Source organism: Oryctolagus cuniculus, chromosome 11 (genome assembly GCF_051225735.1).
Source record: "Oryctolagus cuniculus isolate XC-2025 breed Fujian yellow rabbit chromosome 11, ASM5122573v1, whole genome shotgun sequence".
In the NCBI taxonomy this organism is placed as follows: domain Eukaryota; kingdom Metazoa; phylum Chordata; class Mammalia; order Lagomorpha; family Leporidae; genus Oryctolagus; species Oryctolagus cuniculus.
In genome coordinates this window covers 82594895-82620310 of record NC_142877.1, presented here as the reverse complement: position 1 = coordinate 82620310, position 25416 = coordinate 82594895, and the positions used below count along the sequence as shown (strand labels likewise).

At 33.7% G+C, this 25416-nt stretch overlaps 1 protein-coding gene across 10 annotated transcripts in view; it reads left to right on the top strand.

Moving 5' to 3' along the window:
- Positions 1-25145, top strand: part of PPP1R12A (protein phosphatase 1 regulatory subunit 12A) — a 155435-nt gene extending 130290 nt beyond the window's left edge. For 4 of the 10 annotated variants that reach the window (XM_002711361.6, XM_008256843.5, XM_002711360.6 and 1 more), the window contains 8 exons: positions 573-694; positions 5804-5869; positions 9311-9327; positions 10365-10500; positions 12169-12273; positions 17382-17429; positions 20236-20286; positions 22981-25145. In XM_002711361.6, coding sequence (XP_002711407.2) covers positions 573-694; positions 5804-5869; positions 9311-9327; positions 10365-10500; positions 12169-12273; positions 17382-17429; positions 20236-20286; positions 22981-23067 — 632 coding nt within the window. In that variant the 3' untranslated portion in view covers positions 23068-25145. Of the gene's footprint in view, positions 1-572; positions 695-5803; positions 5870-9310; positions 9328-10364; positions 10501-12168; positions 12274-17381; positions 17430-19487; positions 19519-20235; positions 20287-21103; positions 21290-22980 lie in introns of those variants that run through there. The other 6 variants (XM_089307494.1, XM_089307495.1, XM_089307492.1 and 3 more) reach the window with 3 other exon arrangements.
- Positions 25146-25416: the final 271 nt, after the last annotated feature.

The following is a 25416-nucleotide window of genomic DNA, read 5'->3' as shown; positions in this document are numbered from 1 at the left end:
TTCCACATATGTTTACCATTTTTTAAGCACATTCAGAGGCCCTATTATTGTTCTGTTTAGTTGGCCCAGGGAAGAAACAAAAGTCTTCAGACTAATATTTTATGTGGTTTATTTTTGATAAAAAGATGTATATTTTCCAGATTAAAGGGTTTGTTCTTAGATACTAATAGAAATAAAATTAATACTATATTACTGCTAAGTGAAGACTGGCAATAGTGTAAGCAGAAACTGATAAGCTTGTACAGTTTCAAATAGCTGTTCCATCATTAAGAATTCTTGCTGTTTTTCTATTAGAATGTTAGCTTTAAGAATAGCTATCTCTCTATCGGACATTAGTAACTGAAACTTTGTTCTTTTCATTGGATTCATTATTTTCTGTTAAGCAAATACTGAGCCAGATTTTTATAGTGTAGGAATTAGGAAAATGAATAGGAGCGTTGAGAGGGACAAAAAATTATTTTAATTAGAGAAATTTATTAGGCTTTGCAAAGGAGATGGATTTAAAATTGTTTTGACATTTGCCTTTTAAAGTACTAACAAGATAACATATGGTTCATTGTCATTCTTAACAGAAGGAGAAAAAAGAGAAGAGGAAAAAGAAGCAGAAGATAAGTCACAACCAAAATCAATCAGAGAACGACGGCGGCCAAGAGAGAAAAGAAGATCTACAGGAGTTTCATTTTGGACACAAGATGTAAGAATCTGTTAAAATACAACTATACAACTGCTTGATAGTATGCTTTATGTTTTCAAAAATACACATTAATAATTTCTAGTGTGACAGATTATATATTCTTAAATCATCACTGTTTTCTGAGTTTGGTTGTTAAATCAAAGTTCTTCTAAAGTTACTTGGATTTTTGGTACTACTTAAAAAACGTGAGTTCTGGGGCCAGCTGTGATACAGCGGGTTTGAGTCCTGGCTGCTCCACTTCTGACCCAACTCATGCTAATGTGCCTGGGAACGCAGCAGAGGATGGCTCAAGTCCTTGGGCCCCTGCATCCACATAGGAGACTGGAAGAAGCTCGTGATTCCTGGCTTCACATCAGCACATTTCCAGTCGTTGCAGCCATTTGGGGAGTGAACCAGCGGATGAGAGACCTTTCTCACTCTCTCTCTCTCTGTCTCTCTCTTTCTCCCTCTCGTTCTACCTCTCTCTGAAACTCTTTCAAATAAATCTTTAAAAAAAAAAAAGTGTGAGTTCTGTCCCTGTTGAGTTCTTTCTCAGTTTTGGAATATTAATGGCTGCAATTCAAACCACATATATTTTTTATTATATCCTGGCTAAATTGGTCCTTTACCTTAAAGGTTCTTGTAAGAAGCATGCATTGTGGGCCAGCGCCATGGCTCACTAGGCTAATCCTCCGCCTTGTGGCGCCGGCACACCGGGTTCTAGTCCCGGTCGGGGCGCCGGATTCTGTCCCGGTTGCCCCTCTTCCAGGCCAGCTCTCTGCTGTGGCCAGGGAGTGCAGTGGAGGATGGCCCAAGTCCTTGGGCCCTGCACCTGCATGGGAGACCAGGAGGAGCACCTGGCTCCTGCCATCGGATCGGGGCGGTGCACTGGCCGCAGCGTGCCAGCCACGGCGGCCATTGGAGGGTGAACCAACGGCAAAAGGAAGACCTTTCTCTTTGTCTCTCTCTCTCACTGTCTACTCTGCCTGACAAAAAATAAATTAATTAATTAATTAATTTAATTAAATAAAAAAAAAACTTGCATTGTATTTAATCCAATTTTTACAAATATCCTTAAAAGACCTACATAACTGAATTATTTCTATCTCAAGGGATGCTGGATAGAAGCAGTACTTTACTTAGAAAATTTTAACAATCCTATAAAATTAATTTTTTTCCTGATCCTTCATTGTATGCTTGACATTGCTTTTCAGATGTAAGAGACAAAACTGTAGGGTAGCACTGCTAATATGAAATTTGTATTCTTTCAATATAACATATAACTACAGAAGAGCAATAATTTGGCTTTTTAGCCCATTTTTTCAAAGAAAAACTTTTATTGAATTATGATATGTAAAAAACATAGTTCAAACTGTATAGCTTTATTAATTAACACAATGCAAATGTACCTACGGAGTCACCACTCAAAATGAGAAATAAAAACAACAATGCAGATGCCCCTATCTTCTCCCTTTCATTTCCTATGTTCATTTTCAAAGTCAACCAGTATTCTGACTTCCAATACCATAATTAACTGTTGTTTTTGAGGAGCATATGAGTGATTTTTTTAAAGATTTATTTTATTTATTTGAAAGAGTTACAGAGAGAGGTAGAGACAGAGAGAGAGGTCTTCCATCCACTGGTTCACTCCCCAGATGACCGCAGTGACTGGAGCTGCGCTGATCCGAAGCCAGGAGCTTCTTCCGGTCTACCACCTGGGTGCAGGGGCCCAAGGACTTGGGCCATCTTCCACTGCCATCCCAGGCCATAACAGAGCTGGATCAGAAGAGGAGCACCCAAGACTAGGACTAGCATCCATATGGAATGCTGGCGCTTCAGGCCAGGGCTTTAACCCACTGCACCACAGCACTGGTCCCCATATGAGTGATTTTTAACTCAAAATTATGAGTTGCATTCAGGCCATTGGATGTAGCAATGCATGTACTTTTATTTCTTAAAAGTTTTTGTGTTTTTAATCTCTAACTCTCTTCTTCCATGGAAAGAACATGGGATCACCTGACTTCCTGCTGAACTGATTTTTTTTTTTTAAGATTTTTTAAATTTATTTGAAAGACAGAGTTACAGAGAGGCGGAGAGAGAGAGAGAGAGGTCTTCCATCCACTGGTTCACTCCCCGAATGGCCACAATGGCCAGGGCTGGGCCAATCCAAAACCAAGAGCCAGGAGCTTCTTCTGGGTCTCCCTTGTGGGTAAAGGGGCCCCAGGACTTGGACCATCTTCTACTACTCTCCCTGGCTGTAGCAGAGAGCTCGATCAGAAGTGGAGCAGCTGGAACTCAAACCAGCAGTGCCTGTATGGGATGCTGGCACTGCAGGTGGTAGCTTTACCTGCTATGCCACAGAGCCAGCCCCATGAACTGATTTTTGTATGTTCTACTTTATCTCTAATATAAGTAATTTTACTTTAAGGTCTACTTTTTTGGAAAGCTTACTCTTGAATAATCTTTGCATAATATAAACAATGTATTTATGTTTTTTCAGTGTATATATGTTCAACTTTTTTCTAGTTGTTTTGTCTTTAATTGTAGTGTTTTAGTCCATTTTCATTTTATTTAGATACTAATATAATCAGGTATATTGCAAATAACATATCTGCAGTTTTAAATATATAAAGCATTAGCACAAAATACAGGAATATATACCTGTCTTTGCATTATCAGTGATGTGGATGAAATACTTACATATCAGACTTGATGAATCAAGGGTACATGTGGCTATAGAAAAGGTAGTTTAAAAAGAAAGGGAATATAAAATAATACATAAATGATAAAGAAATAAAGGAAGAACAGATGAGGAAAATAGAATCAGTTTCCAGTTTTCTTTTTTTACTGTAAAAAAATTTAGACTTATGCAGAAGTAACAGAATAATGCAATAACCCCACCGAGAAAGGTCTTCCTTTTTTCCGTTGGTTCACCCCCCCAAATGGCCACTACGGCCAGCATGCTGCGCCAATCTGAACCAGGAGCCAGGTGCTTCCTCCTGGTCTCCCATGCGGGTGCAGGCCCAGGCACCTGGGCCATCCTCCACTGCCTTCCCAGGCCACAGCAGAGAGCTGGACTGGAACAGGAGCACTGGAACTAGAACCTGGAGTTCCGGCGCCGCAGGCATAGGATTAGCCAAGTGAGCCACGGCGCCCGCCCAACTCTCATATAATTTAAAAGATAATCCTAAACATTGTTTTATCTAAAAATGTTTCACTATGTATTTTTGTTGTTGATTTTTCAGTACATATTCTAAGAAATAAGGACAACCTCATAAAAACAGTTACACTTTTAAAAAATAAAAGTAACCATAAGATGTCAAAACATAGAAAAATTATCACAATATCATCACACTTATTAAGTAAGTTAATAAATCTTGACTTTCAAATATCCAGTCAGTTCTAATTTCCATTTGACATACTTTGCCAGAAGTAGTTTATGGTTGTAGCTTTATAATTTGCTAATTTGGTTAGGAAATAAATAACGATTATACATTATAATTAGTTTTCCTTTAAAGTCTTTTTAAGATCAACAAGTTTCTCCTTCCCCTTCATTTTTTTTTCTTAAAATTACTTTTGAAAAACTGGGCTACCACATAGCTGTATTGTATTTGAACACATTTGTCTGTGTTTTATATTTCTTTAAATGCCAGTTGGAGATAGGGATTAATCAGATTCTGGATCAGTGCTCTTAGCAAGGAATTTTGTTGCCCTATTAGAGAGTATATAATGTCTGCTTGATTATAACTGATGCCCAATAACATTTGGGTGATAGTAAAATAAAATGTCTCAGACTTGGCATCTTTACATGCTGTAATTCTTATTGCTGAAAATTATCTCATCTCTTTAATAACTCATGTATTAGGTAAATCTGTATTATTATTTAATATTTCTTTCTTTCCCAATTTTATTCAGACCACTTCTTCCCTCAAAAACTCACTTTCTAAAGTGATGCCATTGGCCAGCATCAGAAAGATCCTTCCTCAGATCCACATTGACAATGCTCGTGTCTTTTTTTCAAGCCAGCATTGAGTTGAGTTCAAATCAGCTGTCAAAGCACAGATCTCATTTCCCTTTTTTAGCTGTTTGTTTAAACCTATACAGACAACAGACAATAAGAACCAAGGACTCTGTCAAATAAAGGTGGTGTGTAGTTACGTAGCTCTTTGGTCACTGCTTTCTAGGAACTCTGAGCCTCTGCATTTTTTGTATCCTAGTTCTTAGGTTCTCTAATGAAGTTTATTGCATAAAAACACAGAATTAATAAAAACAGTAACAGTAGCAATAGCATCAATTTCTCCTGTTAATTCACATATCATTTTTGCTAGGTTCCAAAATATAAGTGGTAGGTTATTAACAAAGATTCTAATTGTTGGAACAATTCTGTGAAGTTTGTATCCCTGCTAGAAAATAACTATACTAATAGAAAACTAGGTCTGTCTAGTTGAAAGCCTGTGGTATTTTTATAGTGAACCTAAGCCAAATACTTTGAATGCAAATTTCCCTTATCTTTTGCTTTAACCCTTTAAGGCTTGTTGAGATTTTTCAAGGCTATCTTATATAAACTATTTCCATAATCTTGGACTCTAGACTTTCCGCATACTTAAGTCCTTGATTTTCTACTTGATATCTCTAAACTCCCAAGAAATATCCGTAGGTACAACCTAAGCATAGTAGCACTGTTGCAGAAATCTTGTCAAGTTCATGGAATCTAGCTTCTCTTAATTAAAATAAAGAACTTGTGCTGCTTTGTTATTGCAGAATAGCTAAATAGTACTTACATTGACTATTATAATATGTGCCATATCATTATAAAGTGACATATTTTCTCTAGTTGTCACATTAGCTTATATATATATAGTATATTTATATTTATATTAGGATAGTATATATATACTATAATACATACTCAATATAATATATACTATATATACAGTGTGTGTATATATATATATATATATATACTATCCTAATATAAATAGGGTAGAAAAACTCCCCCTTATAAATTTTTTATCTAGTTCATGGTTGTTTTTCTTAAGAATCATTTTAAATTAGAAAAGTCCTAAAGTTTTTCAATATTAACTGTTTGAAATCTCTACTTTCCTAAAATAAATTGAAAATCTGTTTTAGAGTGATGAAAATGAACAAGAGCAGCAATCAGATACAGAAGAAGGATCTAATAAGAAAGAAACTCAGGTAAATAGCATTACTTTTTATAATGGGAAACATTGGTACTTTTTAAGGATTACTTCTTAATTGTGTTTAATTATGTTTATTCATGCAAAGCAATAATTGTATATAAAGGGGATCAGGGCAGGGGAAGAATTTTTTAGAGGCAGTGGAAAAGTTCTTGATCTTTATTGTAATGATGGATTATGGATATATATAACAATTAAATTTTCTCAAATTGCACACTCTAAGTGATAGAGTTTATTTTATACACTTAAACCTTCAGGGTTGAAAGGAAAAAAACAAAAAAGAAAATGGAACCCTTGACCAAAGGAAAATATCCAAAGGATACTCACAAGTAGCTGGAATCCAGAAGGAGTATGCTCAGATTTTATTGGAGGCAGTTATACTAGGTGAAAGATAAACCTCTAACTTTCTTTAAAATTTTGAGAAACTTAGAGTCTCCAAAATACTTTTATTCATAATCTGCTGCAAAGACATTTTTCCCCTCTGTACTGTTGAAGGTATCAGGGCAAGTGTGAATGACTTAATGTTGCATAGCTGGCAAGCAGTGAAAATTCCTTCCCCTTGCCTTTTTTTTTTTTTTTAACCTCTTGTATTCTCCAGTTGGGTATACTTTTTTCTTGAAAGAAAAATAAATTTTAAGATACTGAAAAATTATTTTAAAAAGATAATTAAGATAAAATTTTATCACAAATAACTAACTTTATCATAATAGCTTTATTTATTATTTCCAAAAATGAAACTACTGTTGCTTTTATGATTTGCTTTCCTCAAGCTTCTAGATGGTAAAATTTTTAGCAGGTAAAGAATATTAGTAATTAGAATTTAAACTAAGTATAACACCAAGACAAGAAACCATAAAAAAACAATTAACAGATTTGATTATTTAAGTATGTAAACTTGAAATATGGTGGGAAAGACACCCTTACTTAAGTTAGGAGACACATATCTGCTCAGTTTAAAAGTAAATAATCTTAGCCATCTTTTCATTTTTATTTTTTTTTTTTTGCAAAAATTTATTTATTTGAAAGAGTTACACTGAGAAAGGAGAGGCAGAGAGAGAGAGAGATCCTCCATCCGATGGTTCACTCCCCAATTGGCAGCAATAGCCAGAGCTGTGCCCATCCGAAGCCAGGAGCTTCTTGAAGTTCTCCCGCGTGGGAACAGGGGCCCAAGGACTTGGGCCATCCTCTTCTGCTTTCCCAGGCCATAGCAGAGAGCTGGATCGGAAGTGGAGCAACCAGGTCTTTAAGAGGCACTTCAGGCCAGGGTGTTAACCCACTGCATCATAGCGCCGGCCCCTTAACCATCTTTTTAATATTTAAAAGATTAATACTTCAAATTCAGGAAATACATGATTTGGAGCCAGAGTAAATAAAATTTACAGATTTTAATAAAAAAATACAGGTAGGCTTTAAGTTTCAGAATGCATTCAATCTTATTAACCAGAGAAATTACTGCTAATACAAAAAATGAAATTGATAAGTTATGTCCATAGAAAAAAATTCCTATATACAGTTTTGGTCTGTAATAAGTTCAGCCATTATTGGAGATAACTTAACAATGCAGTTCAGAAGCCTTAATAAAATGTTCATGATTTTTAGCTTCTACTTCTAGAAGTTTGTACCCAAGCATATAAATGAAGCATGTAAAGGTAAAACTGTTGAAATTTTCATAGCAGCATTGTTTATAAAGCAAAACATTGAAAGCACCCTAAATAGTCACTGGTAGAGTACTAGTTAAATAAAATGTATGTGCAAAAATTAGTATTCTGTATATTCAAATAGATTTGTATATGCAAAAAATGTTAGTTAGCAGTGATGGTTTAGGTGATGGAGGGATGGGGATTTATAGAGGATCTTTTCATACTATAACTTTTATCTGAACTAAACTACAGTTTTCAGAGAAATTTTAGAGATATTTTTACTTTGGTTAAAGAATTTTAAAACTTATTGAATGAGGACATTATGATAAGTCTAATAAGCGAGTCACAAAAAAGCAAATCCTGTATTCTGCTTATTCAGTTATCTAAAGTATAGGCAAACTCACAGAAACAGAAAGTAGAATTGTGGTTGCCTGTGTTAGGAGGCGTTGAGGGGGAATTGTTTAATGAGTATAGAGTTTTTCAATTTTGCAAGATAAATGAATTCTAGAGATCTGTTGCACAAAAATATAAATACATTTAACACTACTGAACTGTATGTACAATTAATTATTTAGATACTAAATTTTATGTCTAATATTCTTTAATCACAGTTTTTAAAATTCTTTAAATCAATGATAGCATGATTTTTAAAGACAGAGAATTTCATTGATTTCTGTGACTTGGAGTTTTTATTTTATAAATTTGTCAGTGACTGAAACACAAACTATGAGGTGAAATATGGTATTTTTATTTAATATGTACATATTTTAGTACGTGCATGGATACTTTACTGAATTTAAATAATATATTGAAATTTTAAATTGATTTAATTTTTGTAACCCTAAAGGACAAATCAATAAAATGAAACATTACATTATAAAAAAACAATGCTGCATGCAAGGCCAAAATTTGTTTTGCAAAGGAAATTTACACAGATATTTTAATTTGAAATAGACTTTAAACAGTCCCATAGAAACTCAGTAATTTTATACTGTGTTCCAAGATAAATATATTAAAACAAAATATCTAAATTTAGGAATTTAACAAACTATTTTTGAATATTTACCTTACAGAAAATTACAGATAAAATTAGTATTTCAGTAAGAAGAGAAAAAGCTAATGACCACTCAAAAAAAACTACTTTGGCTCCCAATGAGACTATTTTATACTATTTATTATTTTACCACTTGGATAAAAAGAGTTACTCTAACATCAGTGTAGCAGACCACTTGATTGAGGAAGTTAGTCATAATTTCCTTATGCTAATTGCTAACCCTTGAAGGAATATATAACTGGATTTCCAGAGAATAAATTTTAAATGAAAGGTATACATAATTACGCATTAAATATCTTATGTATTATGAGTAAAATAATTACTTTGAAAAATTCAAAAATAAAAAATTGCTTTGAAATGTCACATAGTAAAATTGACATTTCTTAATGTAAGTATGTATTACTTTCTTCTGCTAAATACTTGTAAGTAATGAATGTGACTCAGTCTGTCTTTTTTTCCCCATTATTAAAAAATATGTGGTAAATTTTAATGGGACAACACAAAAGATACCATAAATTGCCAAAGATACCTTTGTGATAGTATGTATGTTGAAATATATAGTGACTCTATTCTAGAATCTCTTTGTAAATGCAACCACATTAAAGTTTAAGCATGCGTAAGTAAGTTAGTTTAATAGGATGAAAACACTATTGCTGTTATTAAATTTATTTGATTGATTAAGTTAATAAGGAATGCTTAAAGATTTAATATGTCTGTGTTTGTTTTTCTCTTCCTTGCTTTATAGACGGATTCCATTTCTAGGTATGTTTAGCCTTTTTTATATTACTGACCCTTTTCTCATTTTTATCTTTGCTAAAATTGCATTACTAGGTATTAATGGATGTTTATTGAATTATTTGAGTAATAAGAATCTATAGAAAGTTAGATGGCCTATTTAATATTATTAACTTTCTTTGTTAAAGACTTTACTTTTAGTTCACTAGTCATAGTAAGTCTATAAAAGAAGAAAAATCTTTCCCAAATTTCTACAATGGTAACTTTTCTTAAATTTTCCAGTTACTTCAGTACTGTTTCATTATTAACATCAAGGACTGATGAAACCCACCTTGGGCCAGAATCTTAATTAGGTGTTCAAACTCTTTAGATAAAAGAAAGGGATGAAGATACTTTAAAAAGTGGCATCTAGCTCACTAGCTCATTGTTCATCTTTTCAGATATGTGTTTGAATCTTATCTGCTTACCATTTCTTTTGCCCATGACTGTTAGCCATAGCCTTTTAAGATCCTAAATAAGTGTTTATATACTGATAACTCTGCTGAATTGAAATGCGGAGACAGCAGAATTTCAGAAAAGGTAACTTGAATTCAGAATCACATTAAGAGAATTCTGATTTACAAACAAGAAGTGTTCTTCCTGTTTAGGACAAATTGATTATCACTTTGGATATACTATGTTTTATTAAATATAAAATGTCACCAATTTTAAGCACCATTATATTAGAAACCTCTAAAAATTACCAATTAAAGTGTAATGCATTGTCAACTTTAAGTCATGTTCTGATTTCAGAGATGTTAGAAATGAAAAAAAAGTATAATTTAAAATTTTCAAAATTATTCATTATTTTGTGAAGCCAGTTTTGACTTTTACCTATGCAAATTAATCACTTTATTAAATATTTGAAGTTAAGTAGTAATAAAATAACTTCACTTATGTATCACAAAATTGATTAGCTTATAGGTGAGGAAGACTTATATCAAGCTAATACATTTTAGGATGTATGTTAATGTAAGTTGTGAAAGCTTATAATAAAAATTTTGATTTAAACTCATCTTTTGAAGATATGAAACCAGTTCCACATCAGCTAGTGATCGGTATGATTCCTTGCTGGGTCGTTCTGGATCATACAGTTACTTAGAAGAAAGAAAACCTTACAGTAGCAGGCTAGAAAAGGACGACTCGACTGACTTTAAAAAGGTACTTGTGTTATTTAGTTAGATTACATTAAAAGTAAGTTATCTTTTGTGTCATGATATTTATATTTGTGTATTATTTTGAAAAACTCATAGCAGAATAAGTATCTTTAGATTATATTACTTTCATTTTCAGTTTTTGGCAAGTAATGGTAAGTAGAATATAAATAACTTTTTTATATGGGGATGGAAAAGTATCAGTGACTTATTCAGAATTAAGTGTCTCAGGCTATTACTGTAGTTGAGCTGGAAAGGGGCATTTCGGTAGGTTGTGTGTGTGTGTGTGTGTTCGCACACATGCACGTTCACTTTTTTTTTTAGGAGACTATAACTGTTTTAGATAACTGAAAAACTTATAGTTCAAGTACTGTTAAAATGGAAGTAATTAAAAGGTAAATCCCACAAGCTCAAACAACCTAGGAATCTGTCATTCTTTCTAATATGAGTTTGAAACAAATGTGATGATGTTTGTTAAAGAAGGAGACAGCTTGAGGTATTTATGCATGTCTCTGGGGTCCTGATGATGATTGAAATTATGTATTTTCTTACAAGTCAGGTAAACAGGAGAAGAAAATGAAGGAGCTATTTTGTATTATTAATAAGATTCTGTTATTTATTTGGTTATAACAAAAGAAAGTGTTGGGACCTGTGGATGGATTTCCTAAGAAAACAAGGCTTTAGCCAAGAACAGAGAGGGTGATTAGTAGTTAACTGGCAAAAATGAGAGAGGGAAAAATGTTCCAGATAGAGTGAACTGAAAGCACATAGACCTGATGGTAAAAATGGTACATGATGCTTTGGAATAAAACTAAATTTTCAGCATGATCAGTAGCATGATTTTGAGACTGCAGTTGATCGTACACTGGTACCAGAGCATGCAGTTCCTTACAGGCCATTTAAAGGATCTGTATGATAAGACCATTGGGAAGTCATTAAGTGCTTTAGTTTGTTGGGGGTGATGGAATGGTTGGCATATGAAAATTAAGATTTTCATTTTGAAAAGTTAATGTTCATTCCTATGTATAAAACAGATTAGATGATGGGCAAAATAATTTTGATATTTGAAAATTCTAGAAAAGAGGTTATGGTTACCAGAATTATAGTGGAGGTAGTAGAGGTGGATGGGAAAGAAGCAGTAGATTCAAGCAAGTGTTAAGAAAGAAGAAGAAAAAAAAAAAAAGAAGAAAAATCCTCAGGACACATCAGTGGAGTGTCTTAGATTTTATCCTGGGATTCGAAATATTTTGAGAAAGCTTTCACTTGCCTTTTAGCTCAGAAGCAACAGAAGTGTAATACTTCATCTCATTTTTGGAAATTCAAGAGGGAGTGATGGTCAAAAAAGTTCAGAGACTCCAAATAAAGATCACAGTGACTGCTCAGTTCCAGTTCCAGTTGTAGTCCCTCTTTATCAGAGAAATGAATCTTTTTACAGGGTACATGAAAAGCCAGGTTTTTCTGTAAAGTCCAAAATTGTAAATGCTGGAACTAATTAAGAATTTATGGAGGACAAAATCACATATACAACAACCTCTACATTGGAACCACAAAACATTAAATATATTATTGTATCCCTTACAGCTCATACATTATATGATCTTTCTGTTTTAATAAATTTTCATAAAGTATTAGAAGAGCAGAAAAATAATTTGTTCCTTCCCTCTAATTTTCATAGCTTTATGAACAAATTCTAGCTGAAAATGAAAAACTGAAGGCACAGCTACATGATACAAATATGGAATTAACAGATCTTAAATTACAATTGGAAAAAGCCACCCAGGTTTGTAGCTTTATTCTTTCTGTTACTCTCAAGGTAATAACTGTTTTATTATATAAAGCGTTCAGTGAAATTTTCTCTAATGTCAGTTGTAAATAGAAGTTTGGTTGCTGATAAAAGTGTATTAGTAAAAAAGAATCATGATAATGCAGCTACTGATAACTTTACTTTTTTCTAGAGTAAATTAAGAATACAAAAAAATATGGGGGTTAGCGCTGTGGTATAGTGGGTAAAGCTGCCGCCTTAAGTGCCAGAATCCCATATGGGCACCAGTTCAAGTCCCGGCTGCTCCACTTCTGATCCAGCTCTCTGCAATGGCCTGGGAAAGCAGTAGAAGATGGCCTTAGTCCTTGGGCCCCCGCACCCATTTGGGAGACCTGGAAGAAGCTCCTGGCTTCAGATCAGCACAGCTCCAGCCATTGCAGCCATCTGAGGAGTGAACCAGTGGATGAAAGTCCTCTCTCTCTCTGCCACTGCCTCTCTATAACTCTGCCTTTGAAATAAATAAAAATCTTTTAAAAAAATACAAATATGTAAAAGTTAAGAATATAGAAGTCAAAACTTTTTAAACTTTTTATACCTATGTTACAGTACATGAAGGATTTTTTTTTAAGATTTTATTTATTTATTTGAAAGGCAGAGTTACATAGAGAGAGGGAGAGAAAGAGAGAGGTCTTCTTTTTGCTGGTTCACTCCCCAAATGTCCACAACAGCTGGAGCTGGACCATTGCAAAGCCAACAACGAGGAGCTTCATTCCTATCTGCCATGTGGGTGCAGGAACACAAGCACTTGGGCCATCCTACGCTGCTTTCCCAGCCACATTAGTAGGGAGCTTGATTGGAAGTGGAGCAGCCAGGATGTGAACTGGTGCCACAGGCAGTGGCTTTACCCACTATACCATCCCCACATGAAGGATTTAAATGCATATTTCCAGCATATCAAATGTGCTAAAGCATTGAAAGCATTATGATCTTTTAAAACCATAAAAATTTCTTGCAATAATGTTTACGTATGATTATCTCCTGTTTGTTCAAGTAAAGGTGATTTGATTATAATAGTGTTAAAAGAAGATAATTTTAATCTTAACTCCATTTATAACTTCCTTCTATGTAGCAAACTAGAGAGCACAATTTTTTTTTTAAATATTGTATTTATTTATTTGAGAGGTAGAGTTATAGAGAGAGAGGGAAAAGACAGAGAGAAAGGTCTTTCATCCACTGGTTCACTCTCCAAATGGCGGCAACAGCTGGAGCTGAGCCAATCCGAAGGCAGGATCCAGGAGCTTCTTCAGGTTCTCTCACGCAGGTACAGGGACCTAAGTACTTGGGCCATCTTCCATTGCTTTCCTAGGCCAAAAGCAGAGAGCTGGATTGAAAGAGAAGCAACCAGGACATGAACCGGCGCCCACATGGGATACCAACAGCATAGGCAAAGGCTTAGCCTGCTATGCCACAGCACCGGCCAGAGAGCACAATTTTAAACAACAAAATTGGAATAGCCAAACAAAACTCAAAACTTTATACATATGATCTATAGTTTATGTGATCTCAGAATTGTTTTCCAACCTCATTTTCTGTTTAACACCAATTCTGGGCGACATTAATAGGCAAATCTTGTCCTCTTTCTTCTTCAAAAAGATTTGTGACCAGTGAAATGTACACATCTTAAAGATTATACATGTCTAAATATGTAAAAGCTCTAAAGATACTGTAATTTTTAAGAGAACAAGGTTAACATGGGACTTGCTAGCATTTTATAGCACAATTTCTATTCAGCTTGAAAGCATTGATCCAAAATGATGTATCCAGTTCTATAAATGGGACTACACACTTTTTTTGGTCAGTCTTTTACACTCACCTTTTTCTTTTTAAAAATTCACTCTCTATTTTGAGCTTGTTACCAGATCATTTTTTCTTTTATTAACCACTGTTGTGTTGTAAAGTATTTATCTTGCACAGTAGATGCTGTGTTAAAAGTTCAAGGAATCAGGATAACCTTATGAGGTTGAAAAGACTTAGATTCCTTTAGCTGGTGAGAGTTTGCTCTAAATATACACAGAAGAGTAAAATTTAGCAGAACAAGAACATGTTGCACCGTGTCATAAAAACTTCATATGTTGTAAAAACTACTGACTTCCACTCAGGCTTCATGATAAACTGGAACATTATCATCCTTGAGGTTCCACAGGTAACTTAAAATGAGATTCCATACATGGAAGTTTCATAACATGATCACTGAACATAATTGCAGCTCTAAAATTTGGTCATGTTTTCTAAGTGTGATGTCCAGTTCTGTGATAGTGTTCTGTCATGATGACTCAGCTAGTCTCTGTCTCCACTACTTACTGCCTTTGTGTTTCCTTTGCCAACCTTATTGTTGTCTAATTCATCCTTTATGTCTCTCATTCAAACCCTGAAAGAGAGGGGAGTTGAAGATTCAGCCATTTACTAGCCAGGATAGAGCCCCTTGTTTGTGCTCACGATCCTGTTACCTGAATGTGGTCCTGCTTGTATGTCACTTGATAACCTACAGAAAGCTTTCTGTGGGTCAAGTACCAATTTTTGAGAAACAAGTAAGACAGCCTCTGCTTTGTCAGTCACTCTGAATATCATATCCATAATGCTGAATTTATAATGAGAAGGATATTTCATAAAAATAAAACTGGTGAATATTAAACTTTTGAAATCTAGTTTGAAGAGCATTTATCCTGAGCAGTTAAATCTGTGAATTCTCCCTGATTTTTTTCTTTTTTAGCATTAATTGCTTCCATAATTATTCATAAATATATATAACAGTAGCAGTTTTGATAGTTGCATAGGATTTTTTTCAAGGAAAAATTCATCCTGTTAAGAATTAGTCTTGAAGTTTGAATCTGTTTGATAGTATTTAACTGCTAGAGCCTGTAATTCTTGAAACCTGCTTTAGCCCAGCTACCATCCTTACTGTATAGTATCCAAGAGAAGAAAATACACCAAGTTCACCAGACTTACTAATTATGATTTTCATAACCTTGAGTAGAATGTATAACAAAAATATTAAACTAAATAAAAATATTGACTAGTCTGAAATTGATTTTTTTTATCTGTGAAATTGGCAAACAAATCATAAAATTGCTAAAATATTCTTATTTTAGGAAACTCTCCAGGAGAATACTCTTTTTCCCATCTAACATTTGTTGACTTATATGTGATGGCATTGCTCTAGCTGCTTCTATTCCTAATCCAGTTTCCTGCTGATGCACCTGGTGGGAGACGGGGGGGGGGGGGGGGAGCAGCAGATGATAGCCCAAATACTTTGGTTCCTGCCACCCACTTGGGAAACCTAAATGGAATTCCTGGCTCTTGGCTTCATCCTGGCCTCCCATTATTTCTCCCCCTCCTCCTTTCCCTGTCCTTCTCACTTTGCCTTTCAAATAGGTAAAAAAAATGAATCTCTTAAAAAAAAAACTTTAGGTAACTTGTTTACAAGTGCTAATGATACTAAAATGTGAATGCTGAAAGGGTTGGCAAAAAAAAATTATGTAAAGAAATATTTCTAGATTAAACAGTGAAATTTTGCTTAGTAGATGAAGAAACATATTTCATAGTGAGTAGCCACAAAATAGTTCTCTTGCTAAAGATGTCAAAAGCTATTGTTAATAAATTAGTAAAACTGGATATTCAACAAATTGGTTTTTGAGGAAGAGTCATTTAATGGGTTCATTTCAGCAAATTAACCAGAAATCCCAAGGGAGGTGTTTGTACAAAGGTCAGTATAAATAAGATTCAAGATACCACATGTTTTTAACTGGACCTCAGCTGGATATCTAGATACTGAACTCTCAAATATAGGATCTAACATGTAACTTAAAACCCCAGGGGCTTTCCCACCCTCCTAAGCCAGACTTAGATCTCAGGATTTTATCAACTTTGAATTAATACAGAAAGCAGATAAAATGAGAGAACCGAGCGTACACAGGGAAGAAAGCTGTAAAGCTAGAATTTCATAGAAGTGAACCTTCTTGCTGATTCTGGATCACAGATGATTGGAACAGAAAACTCCAAGAGTGAGCCAAGATTAAGATAGCTTTAGGAGACAACAAAAAAGCCAATGTACTGCTCTTGGCTACATAGATTCAAAATCACTCAACTTGGTAACAAATACATTTCTTATTAGCCATTCCCAGTGCTGCAAGAAAGGGGAGAACTTGAGCATCTGATGGAAAACTCAGATGTTTTGTTCCACAGTACTCACCTATCTTCACCACCAACTAAACTGAAAAATACCTGGGGAAAAGTGAGACCATTCTATTTATTTATTTATTTATTTTTTTGACAGGCAGAGTTAGACAGTGAGAGAGAGAGAAAGGTCTTCCTTCCGTTGGTTTACCCCACAAATGGCCACTACGGCCAGAGCTGTGCCAATCCGAAGCCAGGAGCCAGATGCTTCCTCCTGGTCTCCCATGCGGGTGCAGGGCCCAAGCACTTGGGCCATCCTCCACTGCCTTCCAGGGCCACAGCAGAGAGCTGGACTGGAAGAGGAGCAACCAGGACAGAATCCAGCGCCCCAACTGGGACTAGAACCCAGGGTGCCGGTGCCACAGGCGGAGGATTGGCCAAGTGAGCCTCAGCACCAGTTGAGATCATTCTATTTCTAAACATTCCTTATACTTTTTATTTCAATGTAAATCCTGTTTTCTCTTTTCTGTCCTCATACTTGTGTATTGCTCTTTATGAATGTTATGATTTGTTTTAATACCCTTAAGAGTTTCCACAGAGACTGGCCTGTGGTACATTTGGTTAAGGTGCTGTTTGAGACACTCACATCCCGTATAGGAGTGCTTGGAATCTACCTGGGATCTAGTCCCACCTCAGCTTCTTACTAATGCAGCAGATGATGGCTCAGATACTTGAGCCTCTGCCACCCATGTGGGAGATCTGGGTGCAGTCAGGTTCCTAGCTTCAGCTTAACCTCAGTCCTGGCTGTTGTGGTCATTTGGGGAAATGAACTGGCAATGTCACTCCACCTTTCAAATAAATAAAAATGAATTTTTTAGAAGTTACTATGGTTCCTCCCACCCCCAATCTTTATTGCACTTAAATCCCTTTTATACTTTGATGCTTTGTTGCAGAGACAAGAAAGGTTTGCAGATAGGTCACTATTGGAAATGGAAAAAAGGGTAAGTATCCATCTTACTGAATAAGTTATTGTTTTTCCCCTTTAGTGTTTTTTTAGAAGCAGTGGTAGGTTTTTTTGTTTTCTGTTTTCTTGTTCTTATGATTATAGTTTCAATTGTTTTAAATCATTACTTATTTAATGAATTTGTTACATAATTTCGCTTCTTTATAAAGTTCTATGGAATATCTCCAGATATCAAATGGCCTTAAATAAAATTTATTATTCTTGTAAGGAGTTTTTAAAAATACTATCTTGCTTTGATTCTTAAATGTATACATTGTGTTAGTAAATCTGATACTTTTGGAATGCCATTTATCTCACTTTGATTTTCAGTAGTTATATACCAAAAACATTTTAATCATATATACATTTATTTCTTGAAATAAAAATTTTAAATCTGAAGTCATCAAATTTTCAAACGTCTTTAAAATTTAGATTAATATTTTAATATTGAGTATTGAATAGGGTTTTTTAATTGATTACAAGAAATTTTTAAGTTTTTCTGCAATTTTGTATTGGCCGTGATAATGTTCACTTGTATTTCTCTCCACTTACTATTATTGCTCAGGGACCTGGAAGTTGCCACAGGAGTAACTCGACAAGTTTAGGCTGAGCAGTTGAAAATGTTTAAATGCTCTAACAGCACAGGAGAAGTACTTTAAGAGTATCTGTAATGCTGCTAAGTGGCTAGACTTGTGAGGTTTCGACCAAAGAAGAAATTACATTGGATAGCTATGATCTAGGTTAAAGAATAATTAATCAGGAGTAGTTAATCTAAAAACATTTTTCTTCCATTCTGTTCTTAAAATAATCAATTTGCCTTTTTCACCCAAAAAAAGAAGTGGTAAAAAATACAGAATGATACAGAATGGAAAAATACTGTCTTTTAATGTCCTATGTATTCTACTATCCCATGCAATAGATACCATTATGATTTCAGCAAGTGTTAAAAATTAGTATTCCAAGCCATTTTTTAAAAATGTATGTAACTAATAATTACTAAAAATATAGAACCATTTATTAAATTTAATGCTAATTATTATATGCTATTATGTAATTGTTACTGACATCTCCAAGATATACAAAAATAGTAAAAATCTCTGGTATCATAAATGAAAGAAAATAAAATATATTCAATCACATTTATTTTTGAGACACAATCACATTTTTAAATTTTTATATTTTTCTTATGAAAGTATGTTTATTGCAAAAATTTTAGCAAGTGAAGCGAATATAAAATCATCTGTATCTGTCACATAGAGATAACTGATATTTTGCTACATTTCCTTTTTTCCGAGGCTTAATACACCACACACAATACACATAGATTTGTATTCTGACGTTCTCAGCTGACCTTTTTCTGCTTGTCAAATGCAGAAAAATCACAAAGTAGCTGAACTACTCTCAATTTCCTAGTCATTGATAACTAGTATTAATAATAACTGCTAACAGCATTCTCTGTATATCAGGCATACACTTGGCCTGTGCATTTTCTCTTACCTGTTCTTTTTAATGTTAATAAGTTTATTTGTCCAACACAAGAAATTAGCTACAGTTTTATAGTTCTCAGTTTCATTGAGCCAATAGGATGAGGCAATTGAGTATAGTGTTCTTGTATTGCCTTACCACGAAGTTAAAATCTTGAATGCTCCCAAAACAGTTGAGGCTCATAGGGGAAAGAAGAAATGTTTTGTTTCTGCTCTTTCACAAAGTTGTGATAATCAAATATGACACTCTGTGTGGTATCATTTTGAGAAGTACAGTGGCTTTGTATGAATTTGTCACGACTATGTTTTTAACTAAAAGTTTTTTTTATAGAAAATAACATTTTGTCTATATAATAATGTTTAAGCATGCTAATATTAGAGTAACATGGTACTTATAAGACTATCAGTTGGATTCCATCTATTTTATAAAATCATATACCCTGAAAACATTGACTTTTACAGTAAATGTACTGCTTTACTAAATATCTACATTAATTATTAATCTGGGAAAGAATGTCTTGGAAATAGTTTCAGTGTGATTAAACTAAATGTAAATGGTTTGTATCTGAAAGGTGACCGGCAAGAGTCAGTATCTTCTGGGCGGTATGACCTAACCAGTTTTACAGCTGATCATTTACTGCTGCTTGCTTTTTTGCATAACACTCTAGGATGCTTATCATTTAAGAGAAAATAAAACAGTACACTGCAGTAATGTATTGTATGTTGGCTTTGCCTGTCACTCTTTGAAATGAGTTTAAAATAAATGCCACAGTTGCTTCTCCATTAGATTCACCGCATTAATGCTACACACAGTGTCAAACTAAGTACAAAGCTGTAAAGTCAATTAGAAAAATAATGGCTAGTAAACAGTGTGGGTGGAGGAATTGAGCTTCTCTTAGAATCTTTTCAAATTGTAAAGTACACATTTTAGGCATGTTCGCTTCATGCTTTTCTGCTTCTATCACTGTAGTATAATTGCATCTTTGTGTGAGTTGTTTTTTTTTTCTTTTCTATATAATCTTTAGTCTTGAGACTTGGTTTACTCTATCCTGAGTATTATGTGATCAAAAAGAAATACTTTGAACTCATTATGTAGCCTCTTACCAGAAAGTCAAGCTTTAATTTAAAAGCTTATAAAAATAAAAATAAAGGTATTCACATTTATTATGCTCAAATTTTGGAAAGCTCTTTACACATCACTGACATCACATCTTTCTCTACACTGCTCCTGATTTGATCTTTAATTTTATTTCACAATATAGAGAATACTTAAGAATTTAATAATTATATAACTAATATTGGAACCTTAAATTGATCTAGGAACGAAGAGCTCTAGAAAGAAGAATATCTGAAATGGAAGAAGAGCTTAAAGTAAGTAAGCAGTGCATTTTATGAACTTAAATTTCAAAATAACTACTATAAATATTGTTTACATTAATTGTTGTCAAAGCGGGTTACCCAAATTATTAGCTGTCTATATCTTGTACTTCTCTTTCTTCCTAAATCCAGGTGTTAGTGAACTAGAAGAGGATTTAAAACCTAAATCATTTTGATAATCAATATGAGTAGTACTTTTGATGTTCAAGTATAGAAAAATTAGATGGTAATGATTATAAGATATAGAATTTATATTTATTCCCATTTCTATCTACTCTTATATTTAAATGGTAGAGGGGGCATAATATGTTCTACTTTGAAAGTAAAAGATGTTAGAAGAGTAGATAGGCAGAACTGTATTTTATCTAATTCTGCATTCCTGTGGAAATAATTACTTGTTCTGAATGCTGAACACTATTTGCAGTAAAAAAAAAAAAAAAAAAGTAATTACCTCTCATCACATTTTTTGCCTGAATTACCTTTATTGCATTTTATGAATTAACTAATGCATAGAAAATTATGCCCATGAACTTAGAAGTTCAAGATTTTTATGTATTATTGCTGAGTTGTTTATTAGTAAAGCATTCTGATTCAATAGCTTTCAAGATTGGAGACAAAACTGTTGGATTTTGCTTGTATTGTTTACTTTGAAATGAAATTTTAAGAATATATTACTTACAGTTCTGAATCTTTTGGGTTATTTTTTAAAGATTTAATTTTTTCCTTCTTATATTCATTACTATGTTCTTATTGTACTCTTATCCATTTTCTTATTTTTTGTTCCTGTTTCTTTATGTTCTGATTCCTGCAGAACCTGCAACAAATAAAGCAAATTCAAACTCTGAGAAAGTTAAATGAGCAACTGCTGACTGAGAATAGGGCCTTGACAAGAGTGGTAGCCAAGCGCTCAGGGTTCTGTAGGCAACTGCAGTCTGTGAACCTGTAATTTATAGTTCATCATTCCTTCTTGGTAGAGCCAGGCAGGTGTTTTTATATTAGTAAGTGTGTTTTTTATGAGTAAGAGCTTACTTTTACAAATTAATGCCATTGTGTCTGAAACTTATCATGTAACTCCCATTGTGCATGGCTTCTCAGAATGTTAGAAAGTTTCACTAATTATATATTGCAGCTAATAAAATACAATAAAGTTAGGAAATGACTTAAGAAATTTAAGACTTACCTGCATTCGTGTAAAGCTTGTGCACATTTTTAGCTCTACAAATACTGTAGATATCAAAATGTAGCTAATTTGTACAGTTCTTTACTAAGAAGAAAATGGAACATAAACAGTATAGCATTTTATATTATTTTTGAAACTGAAGATTAAGCACACTTTATCTCTTTTTCAAAATAATGCCCTTTTCAGTCAGAAAAATTTTAGTTTATATTCATTTAGTTCTATATTAGAGATACCCTAACAGGCAAATTTCAGGTTATTTTATCCAAGCATTCTGAAAAAGGTTGATTGTATCCAGATAAAATTAAACGCTAAAAGATCTTGCTTATGATAATTCTGCAAGTAAGAATTTTTACTTTTATCTAATTAGGTCATCTAGTACATTTCTGAAAACTGAGGAGGAAGGACCAAATATTTTGGAAGCAGTAGTTTAAAGTCCAAAATAATCTATTCCATTTTTTAGTGAAGCTGGTAGAACACTTGAAATTTTAATCATTCTTGGTAGAAAATTCAGTTAACTTGTAAATTTTTACCCTATCCTTTAAATTATCTGTAAAACCACAGGAAATTGAGTTGATTTGTTTATAAAATATGAGGGTACGCTTTTCTGTTTGTTTTAAATATTAGTTATTTTCTGTGTTAGGATATTTTTGTAGATAAAGACTTAATATTTAAGGTTAAAAATTATCTTTTTTTATTTGAAAGTCTGTATTTACAGAGATAGGAGGGACAGAGAGAGAGAGAGAGAGGTCTTCCATCTGATGGTTCACTCCCCAGATGGCCGCAACGGCTGGAGCTGCGCCAATCCGAAGCCAGGAACCAAGAGCCTCTTCGAGGTCTCCCAAGCGGGTGCAGGGGCCCAACGAGTTAGGCCATCCTCTATTGCTTTCCCAGGCCATAGCAGAAAGCTGGATCAGAAGTGGAGCAGCTGGGTCTTGAACCAGTGCCCATATGGGATGTCAGCGCTTTAGGCCAGGGCATTAACCTGCTGCGCCACAGCACTGGCACCAGCAGTAGTTGCTTATTGGCACCTATCTTGGAACACACATGGTATATACTAGGTACTTAAATTTAGGTCTTATAGGTGAATAACTAACAATTTGGACAAGTAACAAAAGTATGATGGTTTATATAAAGCAAAATGCTTTTTAGGAACAATAAAGGAACTCCTTTTTAAGAGTCTATCTTAACAAAACAGCTTTGTTTCTTGGCCACTAATATGGTGTGCTTCTAAGTCAAATTCAACTGATTTTTGTAAATTTTAATGGATGGCTTTGAAAGAATAAATCTTCCATTCTATCACTTATTAAACCAATCAGCCTTCACAAATAAGGTTGAGTTTTTTTTTCTTCCGGATACATGATTTTACACTTTAGAAATATTTATGGATATATATATGACTTATACAAAGCTTGACCATGTGTTTTGTGATGAAAATATAACATTTATTAACAATAATGCTTTATATTTTTGTTGAAGTAAAACTTTTTTTCTATTTTCCTCCCTCATAGATGTTACCAGACCTAAAAGCAGACAACCAGAGGTTAAAGGATGAAAATGGGGCCTTGATCAGAGTAATAAGCAAACTTTCCAAATAAAAAAAAAAGGCAGCAGGAATTGCACATATTGGTAACCCAGTGGACCATAATTGGCAGTCACTGGAAGCCTTGGAAGACTCCTTGGAGACTGTCATTTTCGGATATCCTGCCAAATACCCTCTTATCTAGGATTTTTCTTTTTTTTTTTCTTTTTTTAATTTTTTGGGGGGTTGGTGGTTATTTTTTCTTTTTTTTTTTTATCAAGACCATTGTTTCATCTTAATGCAGCTGCTGAGATTTTTTTTTAATGACTGAGAAAACTTGTTTACAGCTCCAGCATATAAGGAAAGTGTTCAAGGCCAGATATGCCTCAGATATTTAACCAGTAAGCCTTAGTTGTACATAAATACTTTGTGTCAACAAAAACTTCCAGCTCTCACAGAAGACAGTTATTCAGCATTTTTTTGATGTGCCACAGTTTCCAGTTTTCTGATATTTAATTTTTTTTTTTGCTTTACATCTAAGTTTGGGTTTGTATTTTTTCCTTTTAACTCTTCATGTGGCAGTCTTCTATGTTTTCATAGCTTTTTCATTTACAAAGAACACTTATTCTTCTGAGATTTTTGTCATGTATTAGACTTTTGCTGTGTTGTCTACCACCTGGAACTGAACTGCTTGGTGGAACATTTGCTTTCACTGTTTGTGCAATATGCATTTATTTCTTATATGAATGCTTTAAAGTCAATTGAGATTAGATCTTTAAGTCCTATTTTCTGCCTTCATTGGTCACTTTTTGTTTGTTTTTTATTATTGTAGTATAAGATGTTAGATTCTGTAATCGTCACATTCATTTTAGCAGGTACTGAGTGATGCTGTATATATAAATAAGTGTATTTTGATTTTTAGAACACCACATGGCATGCTTGACTATTTTCTTATTTCAAATGTCTGTTGATGCAAAGTAGGCTACTCCATCATAGTGTTAAAAAACAAACTTTGATTACAATGTGATATAAAGACTTTAAAAGTTACACATTATGTGGAGTCCTATCTTTACAAAACTTTTCTACTGTAAAGTGCTTTTAGTTTTATTGTTTTTATTTGATAATATTCAACCATAATTAAAGTTACATAAGATAAATGCTTCACATTTCACATGACTATATTTATCTGAGTGCTGTCTAAAACTGTTGTGCTAGCCAAAGTAATGCTATGAAATTATTTGCAGATTTAACCCGTGAGTTAATGTTAAATGCACTGTTATTGCCATGTGAAGAGGCATCGACTTTGATACCACCATCATGTTCAGACCATTTTATACATTTCAGTGGCCTTTTTTTAAGGGAAAAAAAGTACATAGTGAAGATGGCTTTTATTTGGACAAATAGCTTTTATATTTTCATTAAACCATGCAAAAAGTATCACATCTTTCTGGCACATAACTGTCTCCTTAACCACTGAACAGTTCAGCCATTTGAATAAATTGTACATTGTAAAGCTTATAGTAGCTGATTGTATTATTGATTGTATTGTATACTATATTAAATGTGAATTTGTACCCCTTCATTTTAAAAGGTCATTGTGTTCTACTGCCTATTTTAGATTACTTTGGGATTGGGGGAAGGGTGTTTTGGTAAGCAGGATTTTAAGTCCTCTCTTTGTTGATTGGTTTTATGAAGATATAAGGTTATGCTCTTACTACCAAGCTCAGGATTCTTGATTTTAAAGGTACAAGGATAGTTGTGGGAATTTTATTTTTGGTTATATTTGAACTGTATGAATGGTGGGTCTGAATATGGAGAATTTCCATGCTCTTATGTGGAGGTAAAATATACAGATAATTGATCAGTTTGAGTGACTGCAACATGTTCTGGTTGCACAACAGTTAGGCATGCTATGGTTTATATTTGTGAAGTTTGGATGCCTGTGAAGAATGATTAAATACATGTTTCTAATATTTTAGTGTTTTGTATTTAGGTTATTTATTCTTTGTATCTAAAACTGAACAGCTACTGTGCTATATTGAATTTATTGGTAGTATTGAGCAGACCTTGTTTCTGCATGAAACTAGTTGCAAAACCCACTATTTTGGAAATAAAAATGTATTTTGACATATACAAATAAAATGAATAAAACTATTTTAAATGTGTGAACTTTTAATGAAGATGTTCTAAATTTTGTTCTGCATGGGTATTTTTTCACTAATTGCTTTACTTGGATACCAGTTTGAATAATTTTTGCAATTGTAATACTGTGATAATTTGCACAGCATTGTATATGCACATCTGTAAATCTTAATTGCCATATTTATGCAATATGTGTACCAATTTGGACAAATGTTTATATATTTTACATAAAGCTCTCTGTATGCAGAATCTGAGAACTAGTTTTTTATGATCACAAGTGGGT